This window comes from Mustelus asterias, unplaced genomic scaffold (assembly GCF_964213995.1).
Source record: "Mustelus asterias unplaced genomic scaffold, sMusAst1.hap1.1 HAP1_SCAFFOLD_1043, whole genome shotgun sequence".
NCBI classification, from domain to species: Eukaryota; Metazoa; Chordata; class Chondrichthyes; order Carcharhiniformes; family Triakidae; genus Mustelus; species Mustelus asterias.
The window spans coordinates 40,336-67,406 of NW_027590988.1; the positions used below are offsets into that span (position 1 = coordinate 40,336).

Genomic DNA, 27,071 nt, shown 5'->3' on the forward strand with positions numbered 1-27,071 from the left:
TCACTTTGTGTCCCTGTGCAGTGTGTTTAATTGGATCCTGATTGTTTTGAACTCAGTTTCTCTGGAGTGTGTGTCAGTGCCTTGATGATGTCACAATGTTGTCTCAATGCCCTGGCCACATGAACCATTTCATCTCCTGCTGTGTCTCAAGTAGCTGTGTGTGTTTGGGACCCGCTCTTCACTCCATCTCACCATGAATTTAGGCTTGCTATTTTTCACATGTAACACATCACATCTGCACACTCACTCCGGTATCCCAAAATCATGTCACACATTCTTAACTCTCAGATGTGCTGATGAAAAGATCAAAGTGAGTGTCTGTCTTTCTTATCTCCCCCTGTTATGGTGCTGATATTTCATGTAGTGGCCGGGCTTTCAAACAAAGTTCATGGACAAAGTTGTAAATATCTCCCAGAGAAAGTGATCAACTTATTCATCCCATCCCATTCCAGACTTTCACTAGACTGTAGGTGGATACCAGATTGATATATTCCATTCAACCACTCGCAAGGTGAGTTATTCCAATTTCTTTATTGTCCACAATATATTCACAATATCTTTAAAACAGAAATTAAACATTCCCATTTGATTTCAGGTATTAACACATTCTGTTAGTTTGTTCTTTATTGTCGATGTCAGGCTGGGGTTGTTCTCCTTGGAGCAAAGGAGGTTGAGGAGAGATTTGATAGAGGTGGACAAGCTTCTGACAGGTTTAGATAAGGTGGACAAAGAAAAGCTGTTCCCATTAGTTGATGAGACAAGGACGAGGGGGACACAGATTTAAGGTTCTGGATCAGAGGCGTGGAGGGGAGGGGGGGCGGATGTGAGGAAGAATATTTTGAAGCAGTGAATGGTAATGACCTGGAACTCGCTGCCTATGAGGGAGGAGGAAGTGGAGACAACAAACAATTACAAAGGAAATTGGATGGGCATTGGGGGGTTTCAAACAGAAATGCTGACTAAATATCTCTGACCTTCCTCACATCCTGTCACTCTGTGATCCTTGTGAAATTTGAAACCAGGTATTCGCAACAAGACTCAAAGAGCATCAGCCCACTGGAGGCTGAGACCGGCCAGTCCAGCAGAAAGAAACCCTCTGACCCTTCCCATTGACCAACTGTGAGAATGAACAAAATGCAGTCCTGGATGCAACTGAGAGCAGAAACAAGAACAGCAGAATCCAACCCCTGGAATCACTCGTGAACTTGCTGGTGTCTCAGCAGGTGGGATGAAACTCTGAATCCCTTCCCACACTGGGAGCAGGTGAACGGCCTCTCCCCAGTGTGAATTCGCTGGTGTGTCTGCAGGCTGGATAACTGAGTGAATCCCTTCCCACACTGGGAGCAGGTGAATGGCCTCTCCCCAGTGTGAACTCGCTGGTGTGTCTGCAGGGTGGATAACTGAGTGAATCCCTTCCCACACTGAGAGCAGGTGAACGGTCTCTCCCCAGTGTGAACTCGCTGGTGTGTCTGCAGGTTAGATGAACAAGTGAATCCCTTCCCACACTGAGAGCAGGTGAACGGCCTCTCTCCAATGTGAACTCGCTGGTGTCTCTGCAGGCTGGATAACTGAATGAATCCCTTCCCACACTGAGAGCAGGTGAATGGCCTCTCCTCAGTGTGAACTCGCTGGTGTGTCTGCAGGTGGGATGACTGAGTGAATCCCTTCCCACATTGAGAGCAGGTGAATGGCCTCTCCCCTGTGTGAACTCGCTCGTGTGTCTGCAGGCTGGATAACTGAATGAATCCCTTCTCACACTGAAAGCAGATGAACGGCCTCTCCCCAGTGTGGCTGCGCCAATGAGCTGCCAGCAGACATGGGTATCTGTATCCCTTCCCACAGTCCACACATTTCCATGGTTTCTCCATGGTGCAGGTGTCCTTACCTCTCTCTTGGGTGGACAATTAGTTGAAACTTCGTCCACACACAGAACAAGATTACAGTCTCTACCCGCTGTGAATGGTGTGATATTTATTCAGACTGTGTAATTGGTTTAAGCTCTTTAGTCAGTGCAATGGAACACTCTCACTCGAGTGTGGCAGTGTGTCGATGCTTTTTCACTCACACTGACATTTCAAATCTTTTCAAATTGACCGACTGGACAATCATTTCTCCTTCTGGATTCAAAGTCTGATGATATTGAGGTCCCAAGGAATATGATTCTGTCGCGTCTAGACGTGATGTTTGAGATTTCAGCCTGTGATTCCTCTTTCGATATCCTGTAAAATGAGTTTACAAAAGTCATCAGTGTCAGTACAGGATAGAAATTCAGAACAGACAATTTCTATGGAACATTCTTTCCTCTCTCATTCCCCAAAAGCTGTAAATCTCCATCCCACACACTCTCTCCCCATTCTCAGCAGGTCTGGCAGCATCTGGATGGAGAGAAAAGAACTGATGTTTCAGAGCTTTGACAAAGGGTCATTTAGACAAGAAACATCAGCTCTTTTCTCTCCTTACAGATGCTGCCAGACCTGCTGAGATTTTCCAGCATTTTCTCTCTTGGTTTCAGATTCCAGCATCCGCAGTAATTTTCTTTTATAAGGCTGCAGATACCTCCTCCCAAGTAACATGCGTGTGCCCAAGACATCATCACTTGTTTCCCTTATTTCTTTAGCACCCATGGTGCTCTCCGCAGTAAACACAGAGGAGAAGTATTCATTAAAAATCTCACCCATCTCCTGTGGCTCCACACACAGATGGCCATACTGATTTTTAAGGGGATCTATTCTCTCTCTAGCCACCCTTTTACTCTTAATATATCTATAGAACCTCTTGGAATTGTCTTTAATCTTACCTGCCAGATCCATATCATACCCTCTTTTTGTCCTCCTGATTTCCCTCCTCAGTATTTTCTTACACTTTTTATAGTCAGAGTGATTCACTTGTCCCCGATTTCCTAAACCCAATGTATGCTTCCTTCTTTTACCTGACCAGAGCCTCAATGTCCCTTGTCTGCCAAAGATCCTTAAATTTACCATTCTTTCCCTGCATCTTAACAGGAATATACTGCCCCTGGATTCTTGATATCACACTTTTAAAACCTCCCATTTGCCAGTCATTCCTTTCCCTTCAAACAAACTCACCTAATCGACATCTGCTCGATCCTGCCTAATGCCCACAAAAGTGGCCCTGTTCCAGTTTAGGGCCTTGACCTGTGGACCTGTCCTATCTTTTTCCAGAACTATTTGGAAACTATTGGTGCTCCCAATAGTGCTCCCTGACTGACACTTCAGTCACTTGCTCCACCTCATTTCTTAACTGTCTAACAGAAAGTGAGTCCAGGAATTGATAATGAAAAATAAGGAGCTGGGAGATGAATTGAACAAGTATTTTGCCTCGGTGTTCACAATAGAGGATACAGTTAAAACTCAGAAACAGCTGGAAATCAGAAAACAGAAGTGTGGGATGAACTCTGAAAAAGCACAATTCCCAGGGAAGTGGTCCTCAGCAAACTGTTGGAGCTGTGGGCTGATGAGTCCTCGGGTCCTGCTGGGCTTCATTCTCGGGTCTGAACAGAGTGAGATAGTTGATGTGTTGTTCAATTTTCTAAAATTCCCCATCGGGAATTGGATAAAGGGAAACCGGTGGATGCGCTGTACTTAGATTTCCAGAAGACATTTGATGAGGTGCCACATCAAAGGTTATTGCAGCAAATAAAAATTCATGCTGTGGGGATGACATATTGGCGTGGATAGAAGATTGGCTAACAGCAAACAGTGGGCAGAAATGGATCATTTTCTGGTTTGAGAGAGAGAGAAACCTGAGCCAACCTTTCCAGAGCCTGCAGCCTCCCTGGATTCACTTCCTTTCCCTTCAGTTGCTGCAAGTCCCCAATTTCCCCCAGAATGAGAAAATAAATGGAAAGGGGGAGAAAAGAAAGTGTTTTACTCACAGATGTTGGCGACAGGGGGAAGTTTGAGTCTGTCTGAAGATCAATCTTCATTCACACAAAGCCCATGCTCTGATTGGCTGGAAGACCAGAGTCCTTCCGGTCCTCCAACTCTTCCCATTGGTCAATACCTCAGCATGAAGATCAGAGGGTGGGTTCTCCCCCGCACATGCACAACTTCCCCTCTCCGTCGCACACTATTCTGACTTGTACTGAAAGAACAGAAATTTATTTCATATAAATACTGGGAAGACTGAACCCATTGTGTTCAGTCCCCACTACAAACTCCACTCCCTCGCCAACAACTTTATCTCTCCTCCTGGCAACTGTCTGAGGCTGAACCAGGCTGTTCACAACCAGGGTGAAATAGTTCATCCCAAGATGAGCTTCCAGCCACATGTCCACATCATCATCAAGACCACCTTCATTCATAGAAGCATTGATAGTAATTAATTAATAACAATGAATAATAAAATACAGTGTAGAAGGAGGACATTCAGCCCATCGAGCCTGCACTGACAACAATCCCATCCAGGCCCTATCCACATATTTACCTGTTAATCTCCCTGATACCAAGTGGCAATTTATCATGGCCAAATTATCATGGCAATTATCATGGCCAGGGGCGGCGCGGTAGCACAGTGGTTAGCACTGCTGCTTCACAGCTCCAGGGACCTGGGTTCGATTCCCGCTTGGGTCACTGTCTGTGTGGAGTTTGCACATTCTCCTCGTGTTTACGTGGGTTTCCTCCGGGTGCTCCGGTTTCCTCCCACAGCCAAAGATGTGCAGATTCGGTTGATTGGCCATGCTAAAATTGCCCCTTAGTGTCCTGGGATGCGTAGATTAGAGGGATTAGCGGGTAGAATATGTAGGGATATGGGGGTAGGGCCTGGGTGGGATTGTGGTCGGTGCAGACTCGATGGGCTGAATGGCCTCTTTCTGTACTGTAGGGTTTCTATGATTTCTATGAATCCGTCTAACCGGCACATCTTTGGACTGTGGAAGGAAACCTGAACACCCGGAGGAAACCCACACAGACATGGGGAGAATGTAGAAACTCTGCACAGACAGCGACCCGAGGCTGGAATTGAACCCGGGTCCCTGGCGCTGTTAGGCAGCTGCACTAACCACTGTGCCACCGAGTCACATGTCAGTGACATCGCCCGACTCCAGCCCAGTCTCAGCTCATCTGGAACCCTCACCCATTCCATTGTGACGTCACTCTCTCCCTCCCGTTCCATTGTGACGTCACACCCTCACCCATTCCATTGTGACGTCACACCCTCACCCATTCCATTGTGATGTCACACCCTCACCCATTCCATTGTGACGTCACACCCTCACCCATTCCATTGTGACGTCACACCCTCACCCATTCCATTGTGACGTCACACCCTCACCCATTCCATTGTGACGTCACACCCTCACCCATTCCATTGTGACGTCACACCCTCACCCATTCCATTGTGACGTCAGGGCTTCACTCTCCGATCACAATCCCTGCCGGCCTCCCACATGCAGCCTCAATGGCGGCAGTCAGCCCGGGTCTAACACTACAAGCTGCCGCTCCATTTGGTACAAAGGCGGGGACCGGGAAGTTCATTTCCGGGGTTTGGGTTTGAACAACATGTTTACAAAGTCTCTCCACCCACCCGCCACATTTATCATTCCCCGCACGCCGCCCTCTACCTCGGATTGATCTCGCTTCCGAGTTAAAACCGTCTGTCCGTCGCCATTACCCTCACTGCGCATGCTTCAGGTCCCGCCCCTCATTCACTCCGATTGGTGGGAGGACCAGCCGCTCCCACTCGGTCCTCCAGCCCCGCCCCCTCTTCCTATTGGCCCGGAGCTGCCGTCAATCAGTCCCCGGGCATTGTGATGTGGTGCATGCGCAGTGTCATTGCTGTCCTTGGCGCTTGTTTGTCCCGGAGAAGCGGAGTCAGCGTTAGGCGGTGGCTGGGAGGATTTGGAAACACTTTGTGGATCCGCAAACCCTTCAGAATCATTGTCAGCTCCCTGGTTTGCAGCTGCGGGGCTTCTCCCTCCCTCCCTCCCGGGAACAGGCCCAGGTTAACGGCCCCATCCTGGCTCAGCCACTGGAGGATGGTTCACATCAGAGGATGGGGGAGGGGGACAATAAATAAGAGGTTACACTTTGGCCTCAAATCAATGAGGACTCTGATCTCTGGGAAGGAAGGAAACCCTGGGAGGTGGGCGGGGAGGATTCACAAACACCCGCTGGAGGCCCCAACACCCCCAATAAGACCCATTGGTTTTATTGTCAGTCTGCAGACAGCAGCTGAAGAACTGAACCCAGTAAGAGTTTGAACAACACCAGGTTAAAGTCCAACAGGTTTATTTGGTAGCAAACACCATTAGCTACCATTAGGTGTTTGCTACCAAATAAATCTGTTGGACTTTAACCTGGTGTTAAAACTCTTACTGTGTTCACCCCAGTCCAACGCCGGCATCTCCACATCAGAACTGAACCCAGACAGAGGAGAGGGAGGGAGCAAACTGGGAGTGGAGAAAAGAAATGGTGAGATGGGTTTGGATTTCAGCCCAGGGAGGAGGGAGAGTTTGTGGGACAGGAATTTATTGATTTGGGGAACAAGAGAGGAAGAAATGTTCCAGAGAATTAGAATTGCCTGTTCAAAATTTCTATCCTGGACTGACAGTGATTAATTTTGTAAACTCCTTTTACAGGTGAGGTGAAGAAACATCACATCAAAATCAGACAGAGTCTCGATTCACTTGGACTTAAATATCCTCAGACTTTGAACGTGGAAGGAGAAATGTTTGTCTTCTGTCTGGAGGAGAAGATTTCAAACATCAGTGTGACTGAAAAAGCACCAAGATACACGCACACCCGAGTGAGAGTGTTTCAGTGAGTTGACTGTGGAAAGAGCTTTATCCAGTTACGCAGCCTTAAAAAACATCACACCATTCACAGCAAGGAGAAACTGTACACGTGTTCTGTGTGTGGATGAGGCTTCAACTGATCGTTTAACCTGGAGAAACATAAGGACACCAGTATCATGGAGAAACCGTGGAAATGTGGGGACTGTGGGAATGGATTCAGTTACCCTTCTCTGCTGGAAAACCATCGGCGCAGTCACACTGGTGAGAGACCGTTCACCTGCTCTGTCTGTGGGGAGGGATTCATTCAGTCATCGGGCCTTTGGTCTCACCAGAGAATTCACACTGAGGAAAAGCCATTCACCTGCACCTCCTGTGGGAAGAGGTTCAGGCATTCTTCAGCACTCACTGTGCACCAACACACTCACACCGGGGAGAGACCATTCACCTGCTCCGTGTGTGGGAAGGGATTCACTCAGTCATTCCACCTGCTGTCACACCAGTGAGTTCATACTGGGGAGAGGCCGTTCACCTGCTCCGACTGGGAAGGGATTCACTGGGTCATCCCACTTACTGTCACACCAGCGAGTTCACATTGAGGACAAACCATTCAGCTGCCCTGACTGTGGACAGAGTTTCAGACAAGCATCCTCCCTCATTGCACACCAGCGAATTCACACTGGGGAGAGACCGTTTACTTGCTTTGTGTGTGGCAAGGGATTCACAGTTTTACCCAGTCTGCTGAGACACCAGAAAATTCACACTGAAGAGAAGCCATTCAGCTGCACTGACTGTGGAAAGAATTTCAGGCAGTCATCCAACCTCACTGCTCACCGACGCACTCACACTGCAGAAAGACCATTCACATGCTCCGTGTGCGGGAAGGGATTCAATCGGCCATCCAACCTCTCTGCTCACCAGCGAGTTCACACAGGGGAGAGGCCATTCACTTGCTCCGTGTGTGGGAAGGGATTCGCAAAGTCTTTCAACCTGCTGGCTCACCAACGCACTCACACTAAGAGGCCATTCAACTGCTCTGTGTGTGGGAAGGGATTCACTCAGTCACAATGGCTCCTTAGACATCAACAAGTTCACAAGTGACTGCAGGGGTTGGATTCTGCTGTTTTTGCTGCTGTTCAGTATTGACAGTCTGACAATATTTTATTTCTGCTGATGTGAACAAACCCTATAACTAGTTGGAATTTAATATTCTGGAAATGTCACTGATTTTCGGGGCTGCAATGTCACTTTTTAAAAGCAACACCTGTGATCTTCCCTCTTAACTGAAGAACTCTCACAGGAACCTGTTGAGAATAAAATTAAGAACTTTTGCTTCAATTCTAATTTGATCTTTGGGGCAAAATCTACAACTCATTCTCTGAAAGATCCATCTGCAGGGCACAAAGTATTTATTTTCAATGCTTGTATTGAGATTTTCTGGAAAGCTGCTCTTTGATTTTTAAGGGCTATTTTTTGGTTTCCAGGGCATCGTTTTCCATTCTCAGTAACTCCTTTATTAGTGATGTAGTCACGTAGTAACATTACCTTTTGTGTTTCTGTTAGTTTACTTCTTTGAATAAGATAGCACAAATACTGAAGACTGTGTATATATTAAATCTTTTAAATTGGAATCTATGAATGATATTTTTTGTTAACTTATTTTAAAAATACTCCCATACTCTCTTTCCAAAATGAGAATTCTAACTATTTGACACAAGGTAACTGAATCAGATGTTTACTGGTTCAGACAGTGGAGCAGGAAAAATCTCTCCCGATTCTGATCTTCATTGTGTGTGGATTTACATTGATAACCCATCAATAACCTCACTACACCAGCTGAGATCCGCTCTGACCGGGGATTCTGTATGTTGTCTGTGAACGTTAAACTGCAAATCAAAGCAGTTTAGAATATGAACCTGGATGAATGGATCTCAATTTCTAATGTGACGACCCAAGTGATTGTAAGTACGTTCACAATATCTGTTTACTCAAATTCCTGAGCTGTAAACCCCACCTCCTGAGATATATAAAAATAATCAAGACTTGTTCAGCAGAATGGGGAAAGCTCTGCCGATGGTCGGATCATTCCTTTTGAGGCTCACACTGCTATGAAACTAGTTCTGTAGCAGGAAGACACAACTCCTCCACACATCACCGATAGGCTGCTGACTCAGGGAACTTCTTTTCTCAAAATAGGTGGCAAAGCTGTTCCTCCAGTTTGAGACTGTCTATGCAGATGTAGCAACATCAGGAGAGACAGAATCTGTGATTGGAGGAGATGGTCCTCACAGTTTCTGTCTCTCCCATGTACAGGATGATTTATTTTTTCCAGTAGTTCCTCCCAAGACAGAATTTCTGCGGGCCTTTTGGCAAGTCATGTTGCAGCTTTATAGAACCTCAGTTAGGCCGCACTTGGAATATAGTGTTCAATTCTGGTCGCCACACTACCAGAAAGATGTGGAGGCTTTGGAGAGGGTGGAGAGGGTACAGAAAAGATCTACCAGGATGTTGCCTGGCATGGAGGGCATGAGCTATGAGGAGAGGTTGGAGAAACTTGGTTTGTTCTCACTGGAACGACGCAGGTTGAGGGCGATCTGACAAAGTCTACAAGATTGTGAGGGGCTTGGGCAGATGGATAGAAGCTTATTCCCAGGGTGGAAGAGTCAATTACTCGGGGGGCATAGGTTTAAGGTGCGAGGGGCAAGGTTTAAAGGAGATGTACGAGGCAGAATTTTTACCCAGAGGGTGGTGGGTGCCTGGAACTCGCTGCCGGGGGAGGTAATGGAAGCAGATACAATAGTGAATTTTAAGGGGCGTCTTGACAAATACATGAATAGGATGTGAATGGAGGGATATGGTCCCCAGAAGGGTAGGGGGTTTTAGTTCAGTTAGGCAGCGTGGTTGGTGCAGGCTTGGAGGGCTAAAGGTTTTCCCGTGCTGTAATTTTCTTTGTTTTCTTTTGAGAGTGAATTCACCATCCACAGCCGTTCACTTTGAACCCTGGTTTGAAATATTCTCACTCTGGGTTTAAGGCTTCCTGGCGTAATACACAGATTTAGATCTTACCACCGAACAGCAATTCATATCCTCATCCCAGTCCCAGATTTAAATGTTGTTGTCCAAACTAGAAAACATATATAATTTGACTCTTTTTAAACCTGATTCACCACACCCTGCCACACTAACTACAACAGATTGTGTTTGGGACCAGTTGTTCTGTTAAAGTCTGTGTTGTTCTCAATGATGACAGTTTTAACCTCTCCATAACCTGTCCTAACCCTTCTGCCCTCCAGGGGGCTCTGTTTTTCTGATGGTGACATTCCCTGTTTACCCAGTCAGCCCTTGAATTGTTTGTGAATCCAGTCACATGTCGGTTAGACTGGATCAGGGCGGCAGATTTCCTTCCTTAAAGGGCATTACAGAACCAGATGTGTTTTTACAACAATTAATTCATGCTCATCAATATTTTTATTGAAACGTGGTGGGATTCAAACCCAGGTCCCAAAATCATCATAATAAATAGAGAAAATGCTGGATAAACTCAGCAGGTCGGTTCTTTTCAGAACTCCAGCATCTGCTGGATTTTGCTTTACCTCCAAATCATTCTCCTGGATTACTCCTGCTCTGACTCTAATTCCAGTTAGCTCAGACAACAAAAACAGGTTTCACAAAATCACAAACGTTTAAAAAAGGGGGTAGACAAAAGGCAGGTAACTATAGGCTGGTTAGCTTAACTTCTGTCGGAGGGAAAATGCTTGGATCTATCATCAGGGAAGAAATAGCGAGACATCTGGATATAAATTGTCCCATGGGTAAGACGCAGCATGGGTTCATGAAGGGCAGGTCATGTTTGACTAATTTGGTGGAATTCTTTGAGAACATTACATGTGCAGTGGACAATGGGGAACCTGTGGATGTGGTGTATCTGGATTTCCAGAAGGCATTTGACAAGGTGCCACACCAAAGACTGCTGCATAAGATAAAGGTGCACAGTGTTACGGGTAATGTATTAGCATGGATAGAGGATTGGTTCACTAACTGAAAGCAAAGAGTGGGGGTAAATGGGTGTTTTTCTGGTTGGCGATCAGTGACTAGTGGTGTGCCTCAGGGATCAGTGTTGGGACCTCAATTGTTTACGATTTACATAGATGATTTGGAGTTGGGGACCAAGTGTAGTGTGTCAAAATTCGCAGATGACACTAAGAGCAAAGTGTGCAGAGGACGCTGAAAGTCTGCAAAGGGATATAGATAATCTAAGTGAGTGGGCGAGGGTCTGGCAGATGGAGTACAATGTTGGTAAATGTGAGGTCATCCATTTTGGTAGGAATAACAGCAAAATTGACTATTATTTAAATGGGAAAAAATTGCAGCGTGCTACTGTGCAGAGGCCAAGCTGATTGGAGGAGGGAAAGCAATTCCTCCTCCAAGACTTGATCTCATTTGCATCTTAGCCAAAAGGCCGAGATACTGCTTTTAAAAATTGCTTCATATGAAACATATGAAGCTTCAATGTAACCTAATGACCTCAAACAAACCTCTGCAAGACGTGCCGGATCATTGACACGGATGCCATCATCTCACGTGAGAACACCATCTACCAGGTACACGGTACCTACTCTTGCAACTCGGTCAACATTGTCTACCTGATACGCTGCAGGAAAGGATGTCCCGAGGCATGGTACATTGGGGAAACCATACAGACGCTATGACAACGGATGAATGAACACCGCTCGACAATCACCAGGCAAGACTGTTCTCTTCCTGTGGGGGAGCACTTCAGCAGTCACGGGCATTCAGCCTGGGATCTTCAGGTAAGCGTTCTCCAAGGCGGCCTTCACGACACAGGACAGCGCAGACTGTGGCACCAAGTTCAAGACTCCTTCATGAATCATCCTCTTGGCCTCTTGCCTGTCAACTGTCCATGAGAATCTTATAGGTTTCAGAATGTTCACTGCTCATTCTTCCAGACCTAATGAGTATAGGTGCAACCTTTCCCCAAAAGACAACGAGTTGGATTCTGTGGGATCACTTCCCCAAAACTGGAGAATCCCCCCCTGAGGTCAGAGGACCCCCCGGCCTGCTACGATTCCTGTGGTGGGTGGGATGGGAGAATTCTCCCCTACACCTTCACAACCTTTCCTCAAAAGCCAACACCTTCATCTTAGGAATGGGCCTGGTGAACTTTCTCTGAACTCATTCCAATGAAAGCATGTCATTCCATAAGTAGGGAGACCAAAACCGTACACAGTATTCCAGCTGCTATGTCAGCAATGTCCTGTGTAGGTGCAGCAAGTTCCCTTTTTCAAACTCCACCCCCTTGCAGTAAAGTCCAACACTCCATTTGCCGCCTTCTTTACTTGCTGTACCTTCATCCTATTTTTTCACGATTCATGTACAAGGACACCCAGATTCCTCTCTACGGCAGTATTCTTCAGTTTCTGTATATTTAAACAATTTTTTGCTTCTCTATTCTTCCTGCCAAAGCGGAAAAGCTCCCACTTTCCCGCACTATACTCCATCTGCCATTTTTCTGTCCATTCAGGTAACTTATCTGTGTCCGTTACAGATTTTTTGTAATAACCTCACAGCTTGCTTTTCTACCTATCTTTGTATCATCAATTCTGGCTTCATCCAAGTCATTGATCAAGGTGGCTGTTTTTCTCTCTCTCAGTTGTGGGTGATATTTGTCTCTATTCTCCTGGAAACTGAATGAATCTTGTTCCAAACTGGGTTCAATATCAGACATTTCAGGGAGTCTGGAATCATTCGCCCCTGAACCTACACTGGTAAAACCCCAGGCAGTTCCTCAGTAAGGGTTTTTCTGGTTCCTCACCATATATTAGTCAGGATACTGAAACCCAGCTTTTTTACAGTCCACTCCTGGAGGTCCCACTCCCTGAGCCGACAAAATTCAGCAGTGTCAGTGCTGAAGTTTCACAGTGGGAGTGATTCCCAGAGTAACTGTCAATCAGATCACCATTGATGTCCAGGTTTGTGTAGTTTTAGTTATCCTGATGTCTAACACACACACATCAATAAAACAGGGAATTCCTGCAAACAAACTGCAGCTTCTTCTCTATCTGGAGATCCAATGTTTGTCGAATAATTGTCCCAGCGGTTAACAGGCTCCTGTGAACTCATCCAACTCGTATTTTAATACTGACTTTAACAAATATATTTTAAACAGGTTTATTTTAAATGAGTTAAAACCAGCCTTAAAATGGTAGATATAGAATAATAACCAGAGTAATTTTCAGGCTGGAAACTTTAACCTGCTGTTTCACTTTGATTTAGGAGCAGATCCCAGTTTTACACCAATCTCTGATTCATGTATCCAGCATTCACCGTCATTCTAAAAGCAGAAGTTGCTGCAAAATCTCAGTACGTCTGACAGAATCTGTAAAGACAGGAACAGTTAATGTTTCCAGTTGAATGTGACTCTTCTTCAGTGTCAAAACATTAGCTCTGTTTCTCTCTCCAGAGATGCTGTCAGACCTGCTGAGTTTTTACAGCACTTCTTGTTTTTATTTACGAGTTCAGGACTCAGACAAGACAATCCACAATACAAATCTTACAACTGGGCCAGGGTTTATTAACATCAGCAGAAACAGACACCAATGAAAATGGTTGGGACCTCGATGTGATTAACAGCAAAATTCAGTCCTTGCAGTCACTCGTGAACATGATGGTGTTTCAGCAGGTGAGGTGACTGAGTGAATCCCTTCCCACACACGGAGCAGGTGAATGGCCTGTCCCCAGTGTGAATTCGCTGGTGCTTTACCAGGTTGGATGATTGACTGAATCCCTTGCCACAATCAGAGGAGGTGACAGGTCTCTCCCCAGCATGAACTCGCTGGTGTCTCAGCAGTTTGGATGAATCAATAAATCCCTTCCCACAACTGGAGCAAGTGAATGGCCTCTCTCCAGTGTGACTTGGCTGGTGTTTTAGCAGGTTGAATGACTGAGTAAATCCCTTCCCACACTCGGAGCAGATAAATGGCCTCTCCCTATTATGAATTCTCTGGTGTTTCAGCAGGTCGGATGAATCAGTGAATCCCTTCCCACAATCAGAGCATTCTCCCCATTGACCAACTGTGAGAATGAACAAAATGCAGTCCTGGATGTAATTGAGAGCAGAAACAGTAACAGCAGAATCCAACCCCTGGAATCATTCGTGAACTCGTTGGTGTCTCAGCAGGCTGGATGAAAGACTGAATCTCTTCTCACACACAGAGCAGGTGAACGGCTTCTCTCCAGTGTGAACTCGCTGGTGTCTCAGCAGGCTGGATAATCGAGTGAATCTCTTCTCACATTGAGAGCAGGTGAACGGCCTCTCCCCAGTGTGAACTTGCTGGTGTCTCAGCAGGCGGGATGAATCACAGAATCCCTTCCCACACTGAGAGCAGGTGAATGGCCTCTCCCCAGTGTGAACTCGCTCGTGTGCCCGCAGGCTGGATGACCGAGTGAATCCCTCCCCACACTGAGAACACGTGAACGGCCTCTCCCCAGTATGAACTCGCTCGTGTGTCCGCAGGCTGGATGACCGAGTGAATCCCTTCCCACACTGAGAGCAGGTGAACGGCCTCTCCCCAGTGTGAACTCGCTGGTGCCTCCGCAGGTAGGATGAAGAAGTGAATCCCTCCCCACACTGAGAGCAGGTGAACGGCCTCTCCCCAGTGTGAACTCGCTGGTGCCTCCGCAGGTAGGATGAAGAAGTGAATCCCTCCCCACACTGAGAGCAGGTGAACGGCCTCTCCCCAGTGTGAGCTCGCTGGTGTCTCTGCAGGTTGAATGACTGAGTGAATCCCTTCCCACACTGAGAGCACGTGAATGGTCTCTCCCCAGTGTGGCTGCGCCGATGAGCTTCCAGCTCAGTTGGGTATCTGTATCTCTTCCCACAGTCCGCACATTTCCATGGTTTCTCCATGGTGCAGGTGTCCTTGCCTCTCTCTTGGGTGGACAATCAGTTGAAGCCTCGTCCACACACAGAACACGGGTACAGTCTCTCCCTGCTGTGAATGGTGTGATAGTTATTCAGGCTGTGTAACTGGTTAAAGCTCTTTAGTCCGTGCACTGGAACACCCTCACTCGAGTGTGGCAGTGTGTTGGTGCTTTTCCAGTCACACTGATGTTTGAAATCTTTTCAAATCAACAGACTGGACAACAATTTCTCTTTCTAGATTCAAAGGACGATGATATTCAGCTCCCAAGGAATATGACTATGTCAGATCTCGACGTGACGTTTGAGATTTCGGCCTGTGATTCCTCTTTCAATATCCTGTAAAACAAGTTTACAAAAGTCATCATTGTCAGGACAGGATAGAAATTCAGAAAAGACAATTCTAGTTTCTATGGAACATTCTTTCCTCTCCCATTCCTCAAAAGCTGTAAATCTCCATCCCACACACTCTCCCTCCATTCAAACTCTGCTGTATCTAATATTCACCCTCCCAATTCTCCTGAAGGTGCTGATTGAGGCTGATTGACAGATCCATGCTCACTGCTTCCTGTCCTGGACACAGAGACCATGACAACGAGGAGTTGCAGTCGGCCATTTGGCTCATCGAGCCTTTTAAACTATTCAATGAGATAATTCGTTCATCTACCTCAGCATCATTCTCCCCACACTAAACCCATATCCCTTGATATTTTCAACATCTAGAAACCAATCAATCTCTCTCTTGAAAATAGTTGATGACTGAGGCTTCACTGTCCTCGGGGGTTGAGAATTCCAAAGCTTTACGACATCCTTGAGTGAAGAAATCCCCTCACATCTTAGCTTTTGCTCCATCTTCTTGTCTGTTCCCTATAACCCTTGACACCCTTGTCAGTCAAAGATCTGTCTAACTGGAATATATTCAATGATCCTCAGCCTCCACTGGTCCCTGTAGAAGAGAAATCCAAAAGACTAACAACCCTCTGAGGGAAGAGACGTCTGGAAATATATAACGTAGCTACAGTTCCACATTACAAGATATTCAGATTCCAAGGAATATGACTCTTTCTAGATGTGACGGTTGAGAGTTTTGCCTGTGATTCCTCGTTCAAAATCCTGTGAAATGAGCTTGCAAAAGTCATCACAGTCAGTATAGGATCGAAATTCAGAGCAGACAATTCTAGTTTCTCTGGAACATTCTTTCCTATTTCATTCCCAAAAAGTTGTAAATCTCCATCCATATCTATGGATTCTATTTACAAATGAAAGTGGATGGGCAGTTGAAGGAAATAACCTTTCAGGAGAATGGGGATATCGAGTGGGAATGGGACTGGAATGTTATACAGAGAGTCAGCATGAAATCAAGTTACCAAATGGATTCCTTCTGTGCTGTAATGACTTTATGACTGGAAGTGTATAACATCGCTACAGCATTATACTACAATGCAAGAAATAATAATAAATGTATTTTATTACAGAAGCATAAAGAATGTATCTAATCTGGGTACATAGAATAACACTAGACATATCTCTGTCCTATATTAAGTTACTGTACGCTTAAATGTCAGCCAGCTCCTGGGGAAAGCTGCCCTTTAATGTGAACATGAGGAAAATAACCATCCTTTTCGACAGACAAATAAATGTGTCAAGCTGAGGGAGCAAAGGATGTTTACCAGGCTGATTCAGGGAATCGCGGGACTGATGTAGGAGGAGAGATTGACTAGGTTAGGATTGTTTTCATTGGAGTTCAGATGAATGAGGGGGGAATCTCAAAGAGACTGATAAAATTCTAACTGGTCGAGGCAGGATAGATGCAGGGAGGATGTTCCTGATGGAGTTCCTTCGATGTTTCGATATCAATGTCTTTAAGAGAGAGAGAGAGTCCTGGGCCAACCTTTCCAGAGTTTGCACCCTCCCTGGATTCACTTCCTTTCCCTTCAGTTGCTGCAAGTCCCCAATTTCCCCCAGATTGAGAAAAGAAACTCACAGATGTTGGCCTCTTTTAGGTCAAACTCACAGATGTGGCCGACAGGAGAAACTTTGACTCTCTCTGAAACTCCATCTTCAGTCACACAAAGCCCGCGCTCTCAATGGCGGGAGGACCAGAGTCCTTCCGGTCCTCCAACTCTTCCTATTGGCCAGAGCTAGTAAGGGGCCCTGAATCAAAGATGCGCATGTGCGTATTTTGGGGGGAATGCGCATGTGCGGGTGTGGGGCGGGGCCCGGGACAAAGCCGGCGCGCTCACCATTGTCTGTCCGGATCTTCCAGCCTTTCCCATTGGACAACAGCTCAGCGCGGCTGGAGCACAAAGTCCCGCCCACCCCCACGTGGGGCTCCGCCCCTCATTGTCTGTCAGCGGGGGATTGACCAATGGAAACTCTGGAGGACCAGAAGTTCTTTGGTCCTCCAGCCAATCAGAGCTCCCCCATTGTCTGAATGCGGAAGTGGACAATGAACTTGTTCAGCTGCTCATTCCTGCCCAGCAAAACTAACTGCTTCTCTCGGTCTGAGTGAGAATTGAGCTTCAGACGGCCTGAAACGTGCCTCCTCTGGGGCAGCGCCTGCACTTTGTTTCCGGGGTGGGTTTGTTTAAGAAGACGCCCGGTTCTGTTTGTTTTTGTTTTGTTTGTTTGTTCTTGGCTCCCTGCGGGGAGGAAGGAGGGAGGTGAGCTGCTGCCTGCCTTGCCCGGCCTGCCTGTTGCCTGCCTGCCTGCCGTCTGGCCTGCTTACCTGCCTGCCTGCCGTCTGGCATGCTTACCTGCCTGCCTGCCGTCTGGCCTGCTTACCTGCCTGCCTGCCGTCTGGCCTGCTTACCTGCCTGCCTGCCGTCTGGCCTGCTTACCTGCCTGCCTGCCGTCTGGCCTGCTTACCTGCCTGCCTGCCGTCTGGCCTGCTTACCTGCCTGCCTGCCGTCTGGCCTGCTTACCTGCCTGCCTGCCGTCTGGCCTGCTTACCTGCCTGCCTGCCGTCTGGCCTGCTTACCTGCCTGCCTGCCGTCTGGCCTGCTTACCTGCCTGCCTGCCGTCTGGCCTGCTTACCTGCCTGCCTGTCGTCTGGCCTGCTTACCTGCCTGCCTGCCGTCTGGCCTGCTTACCTACCTGCCTGCCTGCCGTCTGGACTGCCTGCCTGCCTGCCGTCTGGGCTGCCTGCCGTCTGGACTACCTGCCTGCCTGCTTGCCGTCTGGCCTGCCTGCCGTCTGGACTGCCTGACTGCCTGCTTGCCTGCCATCCGGCCTCTGGAGGGTGCGCTCTCCCCGGGGGGAGGGAGGAAGAGAGGACAGGGAGTGACTGGAGGAGAAGGGGGGGGGGGGCGAAGGCGTTTGGACTGTCTCTTTTCCATCTGCAGTGGGGGGGGTGAAGACCTTTTCCTAATTCCCCTACCCACTGCTGCTGCCCCCGGGACCGGCACCCCCTCCCCTTTTTCCCTCCTGACTGGGGCACCGGCCTTGTGCCTCGTCTCCCTCCTGCTCCTCCAACCTCCTCTCTCCCTCTCTCACTCCGGGGAGAGAGCACCTACACCCCTCCCCGCCTACCCCACCCTGCCTTATCGTCCCCATCCCACATACGCCCTGCCGTACGTCTGGGCAGTCTCGGGGTGGGCGTAGCACTTCCCTTGATACCATGGCGACATCACCAGCGTCGCCGGTGGCAGGGCCTTCTCGGCCCACCTATGCGGGCGTGGCGGCTGCCAGAGCCCCCGCCGCTCCCAAGGCCCTGCCGCCATTCTCCCTAATCACGCGGCAGCTCGGGGTGAAGTGCTACGCCCACCCCGACATGTCTATCGAGGCCTGCGTCAAGGCAATGGCTGGGGTTGTCGGCCCCTCAGCCATTGTCGCGACCTCAAAGATGTACGGCCGGGCCGTATTCTTCCTGAAGGCCGAGCGGGCGGTTCGCCTCGCCCTGGAAAAGGGGCTCACGGTGGGCGGGACGTTCCTGGCGGTGGACCCTTTGGAGGCCACCGCCCACAAGATAGTAATATCGAACGTCCCGCCTTTCCTACCGAGTGAGCTCCTCCTCCCCCACCTCCATCTACTGGGGGAGGTCAGGTCCGGGGTGCAGCCGATCCCGCTCGGCCTTCGGGACCCCTCCCTCCGCCATATATACTCCTTCCGGCGCCAGGTTTTTGTCCGCCTGGCCCGGGAGGAGGAACTGGAGGGAGGGTTCAATGTCCCCCACGAGGGGACCACGTACCGGGTCTTTTGGTCCGCGGACGGTGTGCGGTGCCATGCCTGTAAGGAGGCGGGGCACGTGAGAAAAAACTGCCCCGTCTCCAAGGCCGCCGACCACCAACCCAAGGCGGCCGCAGCTGGCACCGCAGCCCCCTCTCCCCCCAAGCGAGTACCATCTGCCCCCCCGCGAGGGGAGGCCACGCCGGCAGCAGCTGCCACCTCAGCTGCCGGCGGGGGGGGAGCGGAGCCCCCGCGCGGCCAAAAGGCCCAGAAGGGACCTACAAAAAAGAAGGGGGGTACCGGAACCCCGGCCCCCAGGGAAAACACCCCAACCACCCCGGCAGCCGGCTCGGGGACCGCCTCAGTCTCCACCTGCGCCCCCCCCCCCACCACCACCACCACCATCTGCCGGGCCCGTGGGCTCTCCGGGGCCTAGTGCTGGGTCCGGCGCCCGGGATCATGGGCCCGAGCATGGGGGGGTAAGCGACCCCGAGCCGGCAAAACTGGCGACGCCGCCACCTCGGGGGGAAGTGACGGGAGAGCAGGGGGGGCGCGGCAAGGCGAAGAGGGGCGGAGGGCGAGGGGCCTCGCCTGCCCGAGGGCAGGTTAACAAAAAGAGGCGGGGCCCCTCGGGCACCGTAGAGTTCGAGGTCTGCGTGCCCCTCCCCCCTTGTGAGTCATCTCCTGCCGTGCCCCCACCTGTCTTTGTGCCTTGTCCCGCGAAAAAAGGGGGCAAGGCACCCTGTAAATCCAAGCATGTGCTGCCTCAGTCCCCCGGCGAGGAGTCTCCGGGGCCGGGTGGCAGCGGGGCCCCCACGGTTCCGTTCCACCCGGCCGGTTACAACCCGGAGTTCTTCTTCAGTCTGTCGGGGGACTGGGGCGACACTCCAATGTTCATGTCCTCGTGCGGCGGCGGCGAAGAGACGATCCACTCGTCCTCTCCGTCCCGACCTTGGACGCTGGACATCCCCAACCTCAGTCCGAAGGATACACCGGACCTGGGGGGTGTCCAAGCGTCTGGGGCGGGGGGGGGGGGGCTGGGCCGCCGTCGCACGGGGGCCCGCAATCCGGGAAAGGTGAGCCCGGGGGGAACCCCTCCTCCACCGATCCTGGGGGTGGGATCGGGGAGGGGCTAGGGCTAGTTGGTGGCTCCGTGCCGCCCGCCGTACGTCCTGCGGCGGGGGACTCGGAGACGAGGGGCGACCGCCCTGAGGAGGTCAGCGGCTCGGTGGAGGGCACGGGGACACTTTCAGAGTCTGCCCAGAGCGAGGCGGGGGACTCCCTCGTGCCCCCCAACGAGTCGTCCCTCATCCCCTCCAAGGACCTCAGGGTCTTTATCCGTAGCCATTCCGGTCGCTCCGACATAATCCGGCTAGCCCTCGGCCGCTGGCCGGACCTGGCGCAGCTCGTCCGGTCCGTGAAGGCATGCTCGCATGCCTCCGCGGGCCTGGAGAAAATAGAGCGGCGCTGGGTACTGCGGTTCCTCCACAGGCTCGAAAAGGTGGGGGGTGGACTGGTGAGAATTGCGCCAGCGCCCCCCACACACCTAGTTAAGTGGTGACGGTGGCACACAGTGTGGTTACAATACTATTCTGGAATTAAACAAAATCAACTAATACAAATCCATAAATAACGTACCTAATATGCACCATATAGTAAGAAGTCTAGGGAAGGAGGTAGAAGAGGGGGAGGGGTAGCATTATTGGTCAGAGATTGTATCACAGTGTCAGAGAGGAGGTTTGATGAGGACTTATCTGTTGAGGTAGTATGGGCGGAGATTAGAAATAGGAGAGGAGAGGTCACCCTGTTGGGAGTCTTTTATAGACCTCCTAAAAGTTCTAGAGAGGTTGAGGAAAGGATTGCGGAGTCAATCCTGCTTAGGAGTGAAAGTAATAGGGCAATTGTTATGGGGGATTTTAACTTGACTAATATTGACTGGAATTGTTATAGCTCTAGCTCGTTAGAGGGGTCAGTTTTTGTTCAAAGCGTGCAGGAAGGTTTTTTGACTCAGTATGTAGACAGGCCAACTAGAGGTGAGGCTATATTGGATCTGGTGCTGGGAAATGAGCCAGACCAGGTGCTAGACTTGGAAGTTGGTGTGCATTTTGGTGATAGTGACCACAATTCGGTTACGTTCACCTTAGTGATGGAAAGGGATAGGCATGAACCTCGGGCCAGTGGTTTTAGCTGGGGGAAGGGTAATTATGAGGCTATTAGGAGAGAATTAGGAAACATAGGTTGGACTAGGAGATTACAGGGACTGGGAACGTCCGACATGTGGAGTTTTTTCAAGGAGCAGCTACTGCGAGTCTGTGATAGGTATGTCCCTGTCAGGCAAGGAGGAATTGGTAGGGCTAGGGAACCGTGGTGCACCAAAAAAGTTTCGTTGTTGGTTAAAAAGAAAAAGGAGGCTTATGTTCGGATGAGACGTGAGCACTCGGGTAGTGCACTAGAAAGCTTTAGATTGGCTAAGAGGGAGTTGAAGAGCGAGCTTAGAAGGGCTAAAAGGGGGCATGAGAAGACTTTGGCGGATAGGGTTAAAGAGAATCCTAAGGCGTTCTATAGGTATGTCAAGAACAGAAGGTTGGTTAGGGCAAGTTTAGGGCCAGTTATAGATGGCAGAGGGAAGTTATGTGTGGAACCGGAGGAGATTGGTGAAGCATTGAACCAATATTTCTCTTCGGTGTTCACGCAAGGGGACATGAATATAGCTGAGGAGGACACTGGGTTGCAAGGGAGTAGAATAGACAGTATTACAGTTGATAAGGAGGATGTGCAGGATATTCTGGAGGGTCTGAAAATAGATAAATCCCCTGGTCCGGATGGGATTTATCCAAGGATTCTCTGGGAGGCAAGAGAAGTGATTGCAGAGCCTCTGGCTCTGATCTTCAGGTCGTCGTTGGCCTCTGGTATAGTACCAGAAGATTGGAGGTTAGCGAATGTTGTCCCATTGTTTAAGAAGGGGAACAGAGACTTCCCCGGGAATTATAGACCGGTGAGTCTCACTTCTGTTGTCGGCAAGATGTTGGAAAAAATTATAAGGGATAGGATTTATAGTTATTTGGAGAGTAATGAATTGATAGGTGATAGTCAGCATGGTTTTGTGGCAGGTAGGTCGTGCCTTACTAACCTTATTGAGTTTTTTGAGAAAGTGACCAAGGAGGTGGATGGGGGCAAGGCAGTGGACGTGGTATATATGGATTTTAGTAAGGCGTTTGATAAGGTTCACCATGGTAGGCTTCTGCAGAAAATGCAGATGTATGGGATTGGGGGTGATCTAGGAAATTGGATCAGGAATTGGCTAGCGGATAGGAAACAGAGGGTGGTGGTTGATAGTAAATATTCATCATGGAGTGCGGTTACAAGTGGTGTACCTCAGGGATCTGTTTTGGGGCCACTGCTGTTTGTAATATTTATTAATGATCTGGATGAGGGTATAGTTGGGTGGATTAGCAAATTTGCTGATGACACCAAAGTCGGTGGTGTGGTAGACAGTGAGGAAGGGTGTCGTAGTTTGCAGGAAGACTTAGACAGGTTGCAAAGTTGGGCCGAGAGGTGGCGGATGGAGTTTAATGCGGAGAAGTGTGAGGTAATTCACTTTGGTAGGAATAACAGATGTGTTGAGTATAGGGCTAACGGGAGGACTTTGAATAGTGTGGAGGAGCAGAGGGATCTAGGTGTATGTGTGCATAGATCCCTGAAAGTTGGGAATCAAGTGGATAAGGTTGTTAAGAAGGCATATGGTGTCTTGGCGTTTATTGGTAGGGGGATTGAATTTAGGAGTCGTAGCGTTATGTTGCAACTGTACACAACTCTGGTGCGGCCGCACTTGGAGTACTGTGTGCAGTTCTGGTCCCCACATTACAGGAAGGATGTGGAGGCTTTGGAGAGGGTGCAGAGGAGGTTTACCAGGATGTTGCCTGGTATGGAGGGGAGATCCTATGAGGAGAGGCTGAGGGATTTGGGATTGTTTTCGCTGGAAAGGCGGCGGCTAAGAGGGGATCTTATTGAAACATATAAGATGATTAGAGGTTTAGATAGGGTGGATAGTGATAGCCTTTTTCCTCTGATGGAGAAATCCAGCACGAGGGGGCATGGCTTTAAATTGAGGGGGGGTAGTTATAGAACCGATGTCAGGGGTAGGTTCTTTACCCAGAGGGTGGTGAGGGATTGGAATGCCCTGCCAGCATCAGTAGTAAATGCGCCTAGTTTGGGGGCGTTTAAGAGATCCGTAGATAGGTTCATGGACGAAAAGAAATTGGTTTAGGTTGGAGGGTCACAGTTTTTTTTTTTTTTTAACTGGTCGGTGCAACATCGTGGGCCGAAGGGCCTGTTCTGCGCTGTAATGTTCTATGTTCTATGTCTCACAACACCAGGTTAAAGTCCAACAGGTTTATTTGGAATCACGAGCTTTCAGAGCGCTGCCCCTTCATCAGGTGAGAAGGAGCAGCGCTCTGAAAGCTCGTGATTCCAAATAAACCTGTCGGACTTTAACCAGGTGTTGTGAGACTTCTTACTGTGCCCACCCCAGTCCAACACTGGCATCTCCACATCATATGCACCATATAACAACACCAGACATATCAATGTTGTTACGATCTTCATGGTCACCTTATAATAAACAAATTCCCACAAATCCCAATGGAATAAACTAAAAGACAATGTTTCATTTTTAAACATTTTTACTTTCAAAATTAATCTAAAATTAACATCACTGAATCATTCATTAAGAAACAGTATTTGAATAGACAAGATAAATTACACTTTAAAAAGCTCAGACAATAAAAACAGGTTCCACAAAATCACAAACATTTCCCCCTCAGTATATTTGGCTCTAATTCCAGTTCCAGAGAATTTCTCTGTCTCTGTATTTCCGAGGGGGGGGAAAGAAAGTGTTTTCCTCACAGATGTTGTCCTCTTTTTCGGTCAAACCAAGTAAACAAACTCAGATTAAATCAGGACAAAGTAAAAGGGGCAGCTCCCCAAAAAGGAGGGGGAACAGCCCGAACAGAAATCAAAGTACAAAGGAAACTTAAAAACATAAAATGAGAAATACGATGTTGTCCAGAGGATGAAGTTTGAGTCTGTGTGTGAAGTTTGAGTCTGTGGTGAAGTTTGAGTCTGCGGTGAAGTTTGAGTCTGTGGTGAAGTTTGAGTCTGTGTGTGAAGTTTGAGTCTGTGGTGAAGTTTGAGTCTGTGGTGAAGTTTGAGTCTGTGTGTGAAGTTTGAGTCTGTGGTGAAGTTTGAGTCTGCGGTGAAGTTTGAGTCTGTGGTGAAGTTTGAGTCTGTGTGTGAAGTTTGAGTCTGTGTGTGAAGTTTGAGTCTGTGGTGAAGTTTGAGTCTGTGTGTGAAGTTTGAGTCTGTGTGTGAAGTTGGAGTCTGTGGTGAAGTTTGAGTCTGTGGTGAAGTTTGAGTCTGTGGTGAAGTTTGAGTCTGTGGTGAAGTTTGAGTCTGTGGTGAAGTTTGAGTGTGTGTGTGAAGTTTGAGTCTGTGTGTGAAGTTTGAGTCTGTGTGTGAAGTTTGAGTCTGTGGTGAAGTTTGAGTCTGTGGTGAAGCTACAAACAGAAGCTGTTCTGTTTCAAATCAAACTGCGGGACTTGGAAGAAAATGATGGGAAGAGATTTTCCAAAGTCCCCTCCCCCACTCCCTCAGCTGGCAGCCCAGCACGCAGGCGCAGAGAGTGCTGCTGAGCCGAGCTGTCCGGAGCAGGCGCAGAGAGCGCTGCTGAGCCGAGCTGCCGGAGCAGGCGCAGAGAGCGCTGCTGAGCCGAGCTGTCCGGAGCAGGCGCAGTGCGGCTGCCGCCAGCGGTCGCTCTCGATCTCTTTTTGAAGCAGCAGCCGCCGCAGGGAGGGGGGAGGGGGAGATCACCGTGCGGCTTCTCGCTCTGGCCGGAGCCGCCAGCCGGTTGCCTGGAAACCGTGGCTGGAGGAGGTGCAGGGGGAGAGGGAACAATGGGCGGGGGCGGGACTCCCGGGTCCGCGAGCCGGGCCTGCGCCATGGAACCCCGACACGTCACTGCGGAACCGAGTAATTCCTATTGGCTGATTCAGGCAGCGCTCCATTGTGACGTCTCAATGCGGAAGTTGTCCACTGAGCTTCAGATTAAAGCTTCCACTTGGATTTGAAAAGACTTCGGCCATCAGTGAGTGGAAAAGCAGCAACACACTGCCACACCCGAGTGAGAGTGTTCCAGTGCACTGACTAAAGAGCTTTAACCAGTTACACAGCCTGAATAAATATCACACCATTCACAGCAGGGAGAGACTGTACCCGTGTTCTGTGTGTGGACAAGGCTTCAACTGATTGTCCACCCAAGGGAGAGGCAAGGACACCTGCACCATGGAGAAACCATGGAAATGTGCGGACTGTGGGAAGAGATACAGAGCTCCCTCTCTGCTGGATGCTCATCGGCGCAGCCACACTGGGGAGAGGCCATTCATCTGCTCTCAGTGTGGGGAGGGATTCGCTCTGTTGCCCAGCCTGCAGTCACACAAGCGAGTTCACACCGGAGAGAGACCGTTCACCTGCTCTCAGTGTGGAAAGGGATTCACTGTGTTATCCACTTTGCAGAGACACCAGCGAATTCACACTGGGGAGAGACCGTTCACCTGCTCTCGGTGTAGGAAGGGATTCAACCAGTTATCCAATCTATGGACACACATGCGAATTCATACTGGGGAGAGGCCATTCATCTGCTCTCGTTGTGGGAAGAGATTCACTCGGTCATCCGACCTGCGGACACATCAGCGAGTTCACACCGGGGAGAGGCCATTCACCTGCTCTCAGTGTGGGAAGGGATTAACTCGGTCATCCGACCTGCAGACACACCAGCGAGTTCACACTGGGGAGAGGCCATTCACCTGCTCTCAGTGTGGGATTACTGCAGAACCATACATGTCTAATCTTGCCATATGACAATACTGAACATATCTCTAACCTATATTAATTTACAGTCCCCTTAAATGTCAGATATTTCCTGGGGAAACCAGCCCTTTAATTGTGAACATTAGGAAAGGGACCTTTGAGCCAGACAAATCAATGTGTCAAGCTGAGGGAGCAAAGGATGTCAATGTCTTTAACAGAGAGAGACCTGGGCCAACCTTTCCACAATCTGCACCCTCCCTGGATTCACTTCCTTTCCCTTCAGTTGCTGCAAGTCCCCAATTTCCCCCAGAATGAGAAAAGAAATGGAAAGGTGGAGAAAACAAAGTGTTTTACTCACAGATGTTGGAACAGGAGGAAGTTTCAGTCTGTCTGATGCCCTATCGTCATTCACGCAAAAAAGCCACGCTCTGATTGGCTGGAAAACCTGAGGCCTTCCGGTCCTCCAACTCTTCTCATTGGCCAGAGCTGGAGAGACAGTGAATCAAAGATGCGCATGTGCGAGTTTTTAGGGTGAATGCGCATGTGCGGGTGTGAGGCGGTGCCCGGACAAAGCCGGCGCACTGACCATTGTCTGTCCGGGTCTTCCAGCCTTTCCCATTGGACAACAGCTCAGCGCGGCTGGAGGGCAAAGTCCCGCCCACCCCCACGTGGGGCTCCGCCCCTCATTGTCTGTCTGCGGGGGATTGACCAATGGGAACTCTGGAGGACCGGAAGGACTCTGCTCCGGTCGCTGCAGGCTCTGGCTAATGGGCATTGTGGAGGACCGGAAGGATTCTGGTCCCCCAGCCAATCAAAGCTCCTCCATTGCCTGAATGCGGAAGTTGCATAATGAGCTTGTTCAGCTGCTCATTCCGGCCCAGCAAAGCTGCTGCTTCTCTTTCTGAATGAAGATTGAGCTTCAGACAGACTCAAACTTCATCCTGTCTCTCCAACATCTGTGAGTAAAACACTTTCTTTTCTCCCCCCTTCCATTCCTTTTTTCATTCTGGGGGGAAACTGTTGATTTGCAGCAACTGATCACGAGAAATAGACGCAGGAGTGGCCAGCAGGCCCTTCATGGCTGATCTATGCCGGCTTCAACTCCTTTTGTGAGCCTTTTCCCATAGCCCTCTATTCCTCGATCTATCAACTATTTATCCACCTCCACTTTAAATACTTATCGTGGTCTAGCCTCCACCTGTGGGGGAGAGAATTCCAGAGATTCACCACCCTCTGGGGGGAAGAAATTTCTGTGCACCTCAGTTTTAAATGACCGACCATTTAGCTTGTTCGAGACTTCCGCACTTGTAAGAATATCTCACCGTCTATCCTGTCAAGCCCCCCTCAGGA

At 49.2% G+C, this 27,071-nt stretch overlaps 3 protein-coding genes across 5 annotated transcripts; 1 reads left to right on the plus strand and 2 right to left on the minus strand.

Moving 5' to 3' along the window:
* Positions 1–511: 511 nt before the first annotated feature.
* LOC144487793 (uncharacterized) lies at positions 512–5,644 on the minus strand. Of its 2 annotated transcripts, XM_078205869.1 has the most exons (3): positions 5,582–5,644; positions 3,896–4,104; positions 512–2,219 (listed from the first exon to the last, which is right to left on the minus strand). In XM_078205869.1, exon 3 carries the CDS (start codon positions 1,866–1,868, stop codon positions 1,194–1,196), a length of 675 nt encoding a protein of 224 aa, XP_078061995.1. In that variant the 5' UTR covers positions 1,869–2,219; positions 3,896–4,104; positions 5,582–5,644; the 3' UTR covers positions 512–1,193. The 2 variants fall into 2 exon arrangements, with proteins under 2 accessions (XP_078061995.1, XP_078061996.1); XM_078205870.1 differs by lacking the exon at positions 3,896–4,104 and having other exon boundaries at positions 518–2,219.
* Positions 5,645–6,236: 592 nt separating this feature from the next.
* On the plus strand, positions 6,237–8,378 carry LOC144487792 (uncharacterized). The gene is made up of 2 exons (XM_078205868.1): positions 6,237–6,431; positions 6,599–8,378. Exon 2 carries the CDS (start codon positions 6,965–6,967, stop codon positions 7,850–7,852), a length of 888 nt encoding a protein of 295 aa, XP_078061994.1. The 5' UTR covers positions 6,237–6,431; positions 6,599–6,964; the 3' UTR covers positions 7,853–8,378.
* A 4,720-nt stretch (positions 8,379–13,098) lies between these two features.
* On the minus strand, positions 13,099–25,962 carry LOC144487791 (uncharacterized). Of its 2 annotated transcripts, none has more exons than XM_078205867.1 (2): positions 25,948–25,962; positions 13,099–15,029 (listed from the first exon to the last, which is right to left on the minus strand). In XM_078205867.1, the coding sequence occupies exon 2, from the start codon at positions 14,676–14,678 to the stop codon at positions 13,920–13,922; it is 759 nt and encodes a 252-aa protein (XP_078061993.1). In that variant the 5' UTR covers positions 14,679–15,029; positions 25,948–25,962; the 3' UTR covers positions 13,099–13,919. The 2 variants fall into 2 exon arrangements, with proteins under 2 accessions (XP_078061993.1, XP_078061991.1); XM_078205865.1 differs by lacking the exon at positions 25,948–25,962 and adding an exon at positions 16,675–16,809.
* Positions 25,963–27,071: the final 1,109 nt, after the last annotated feature.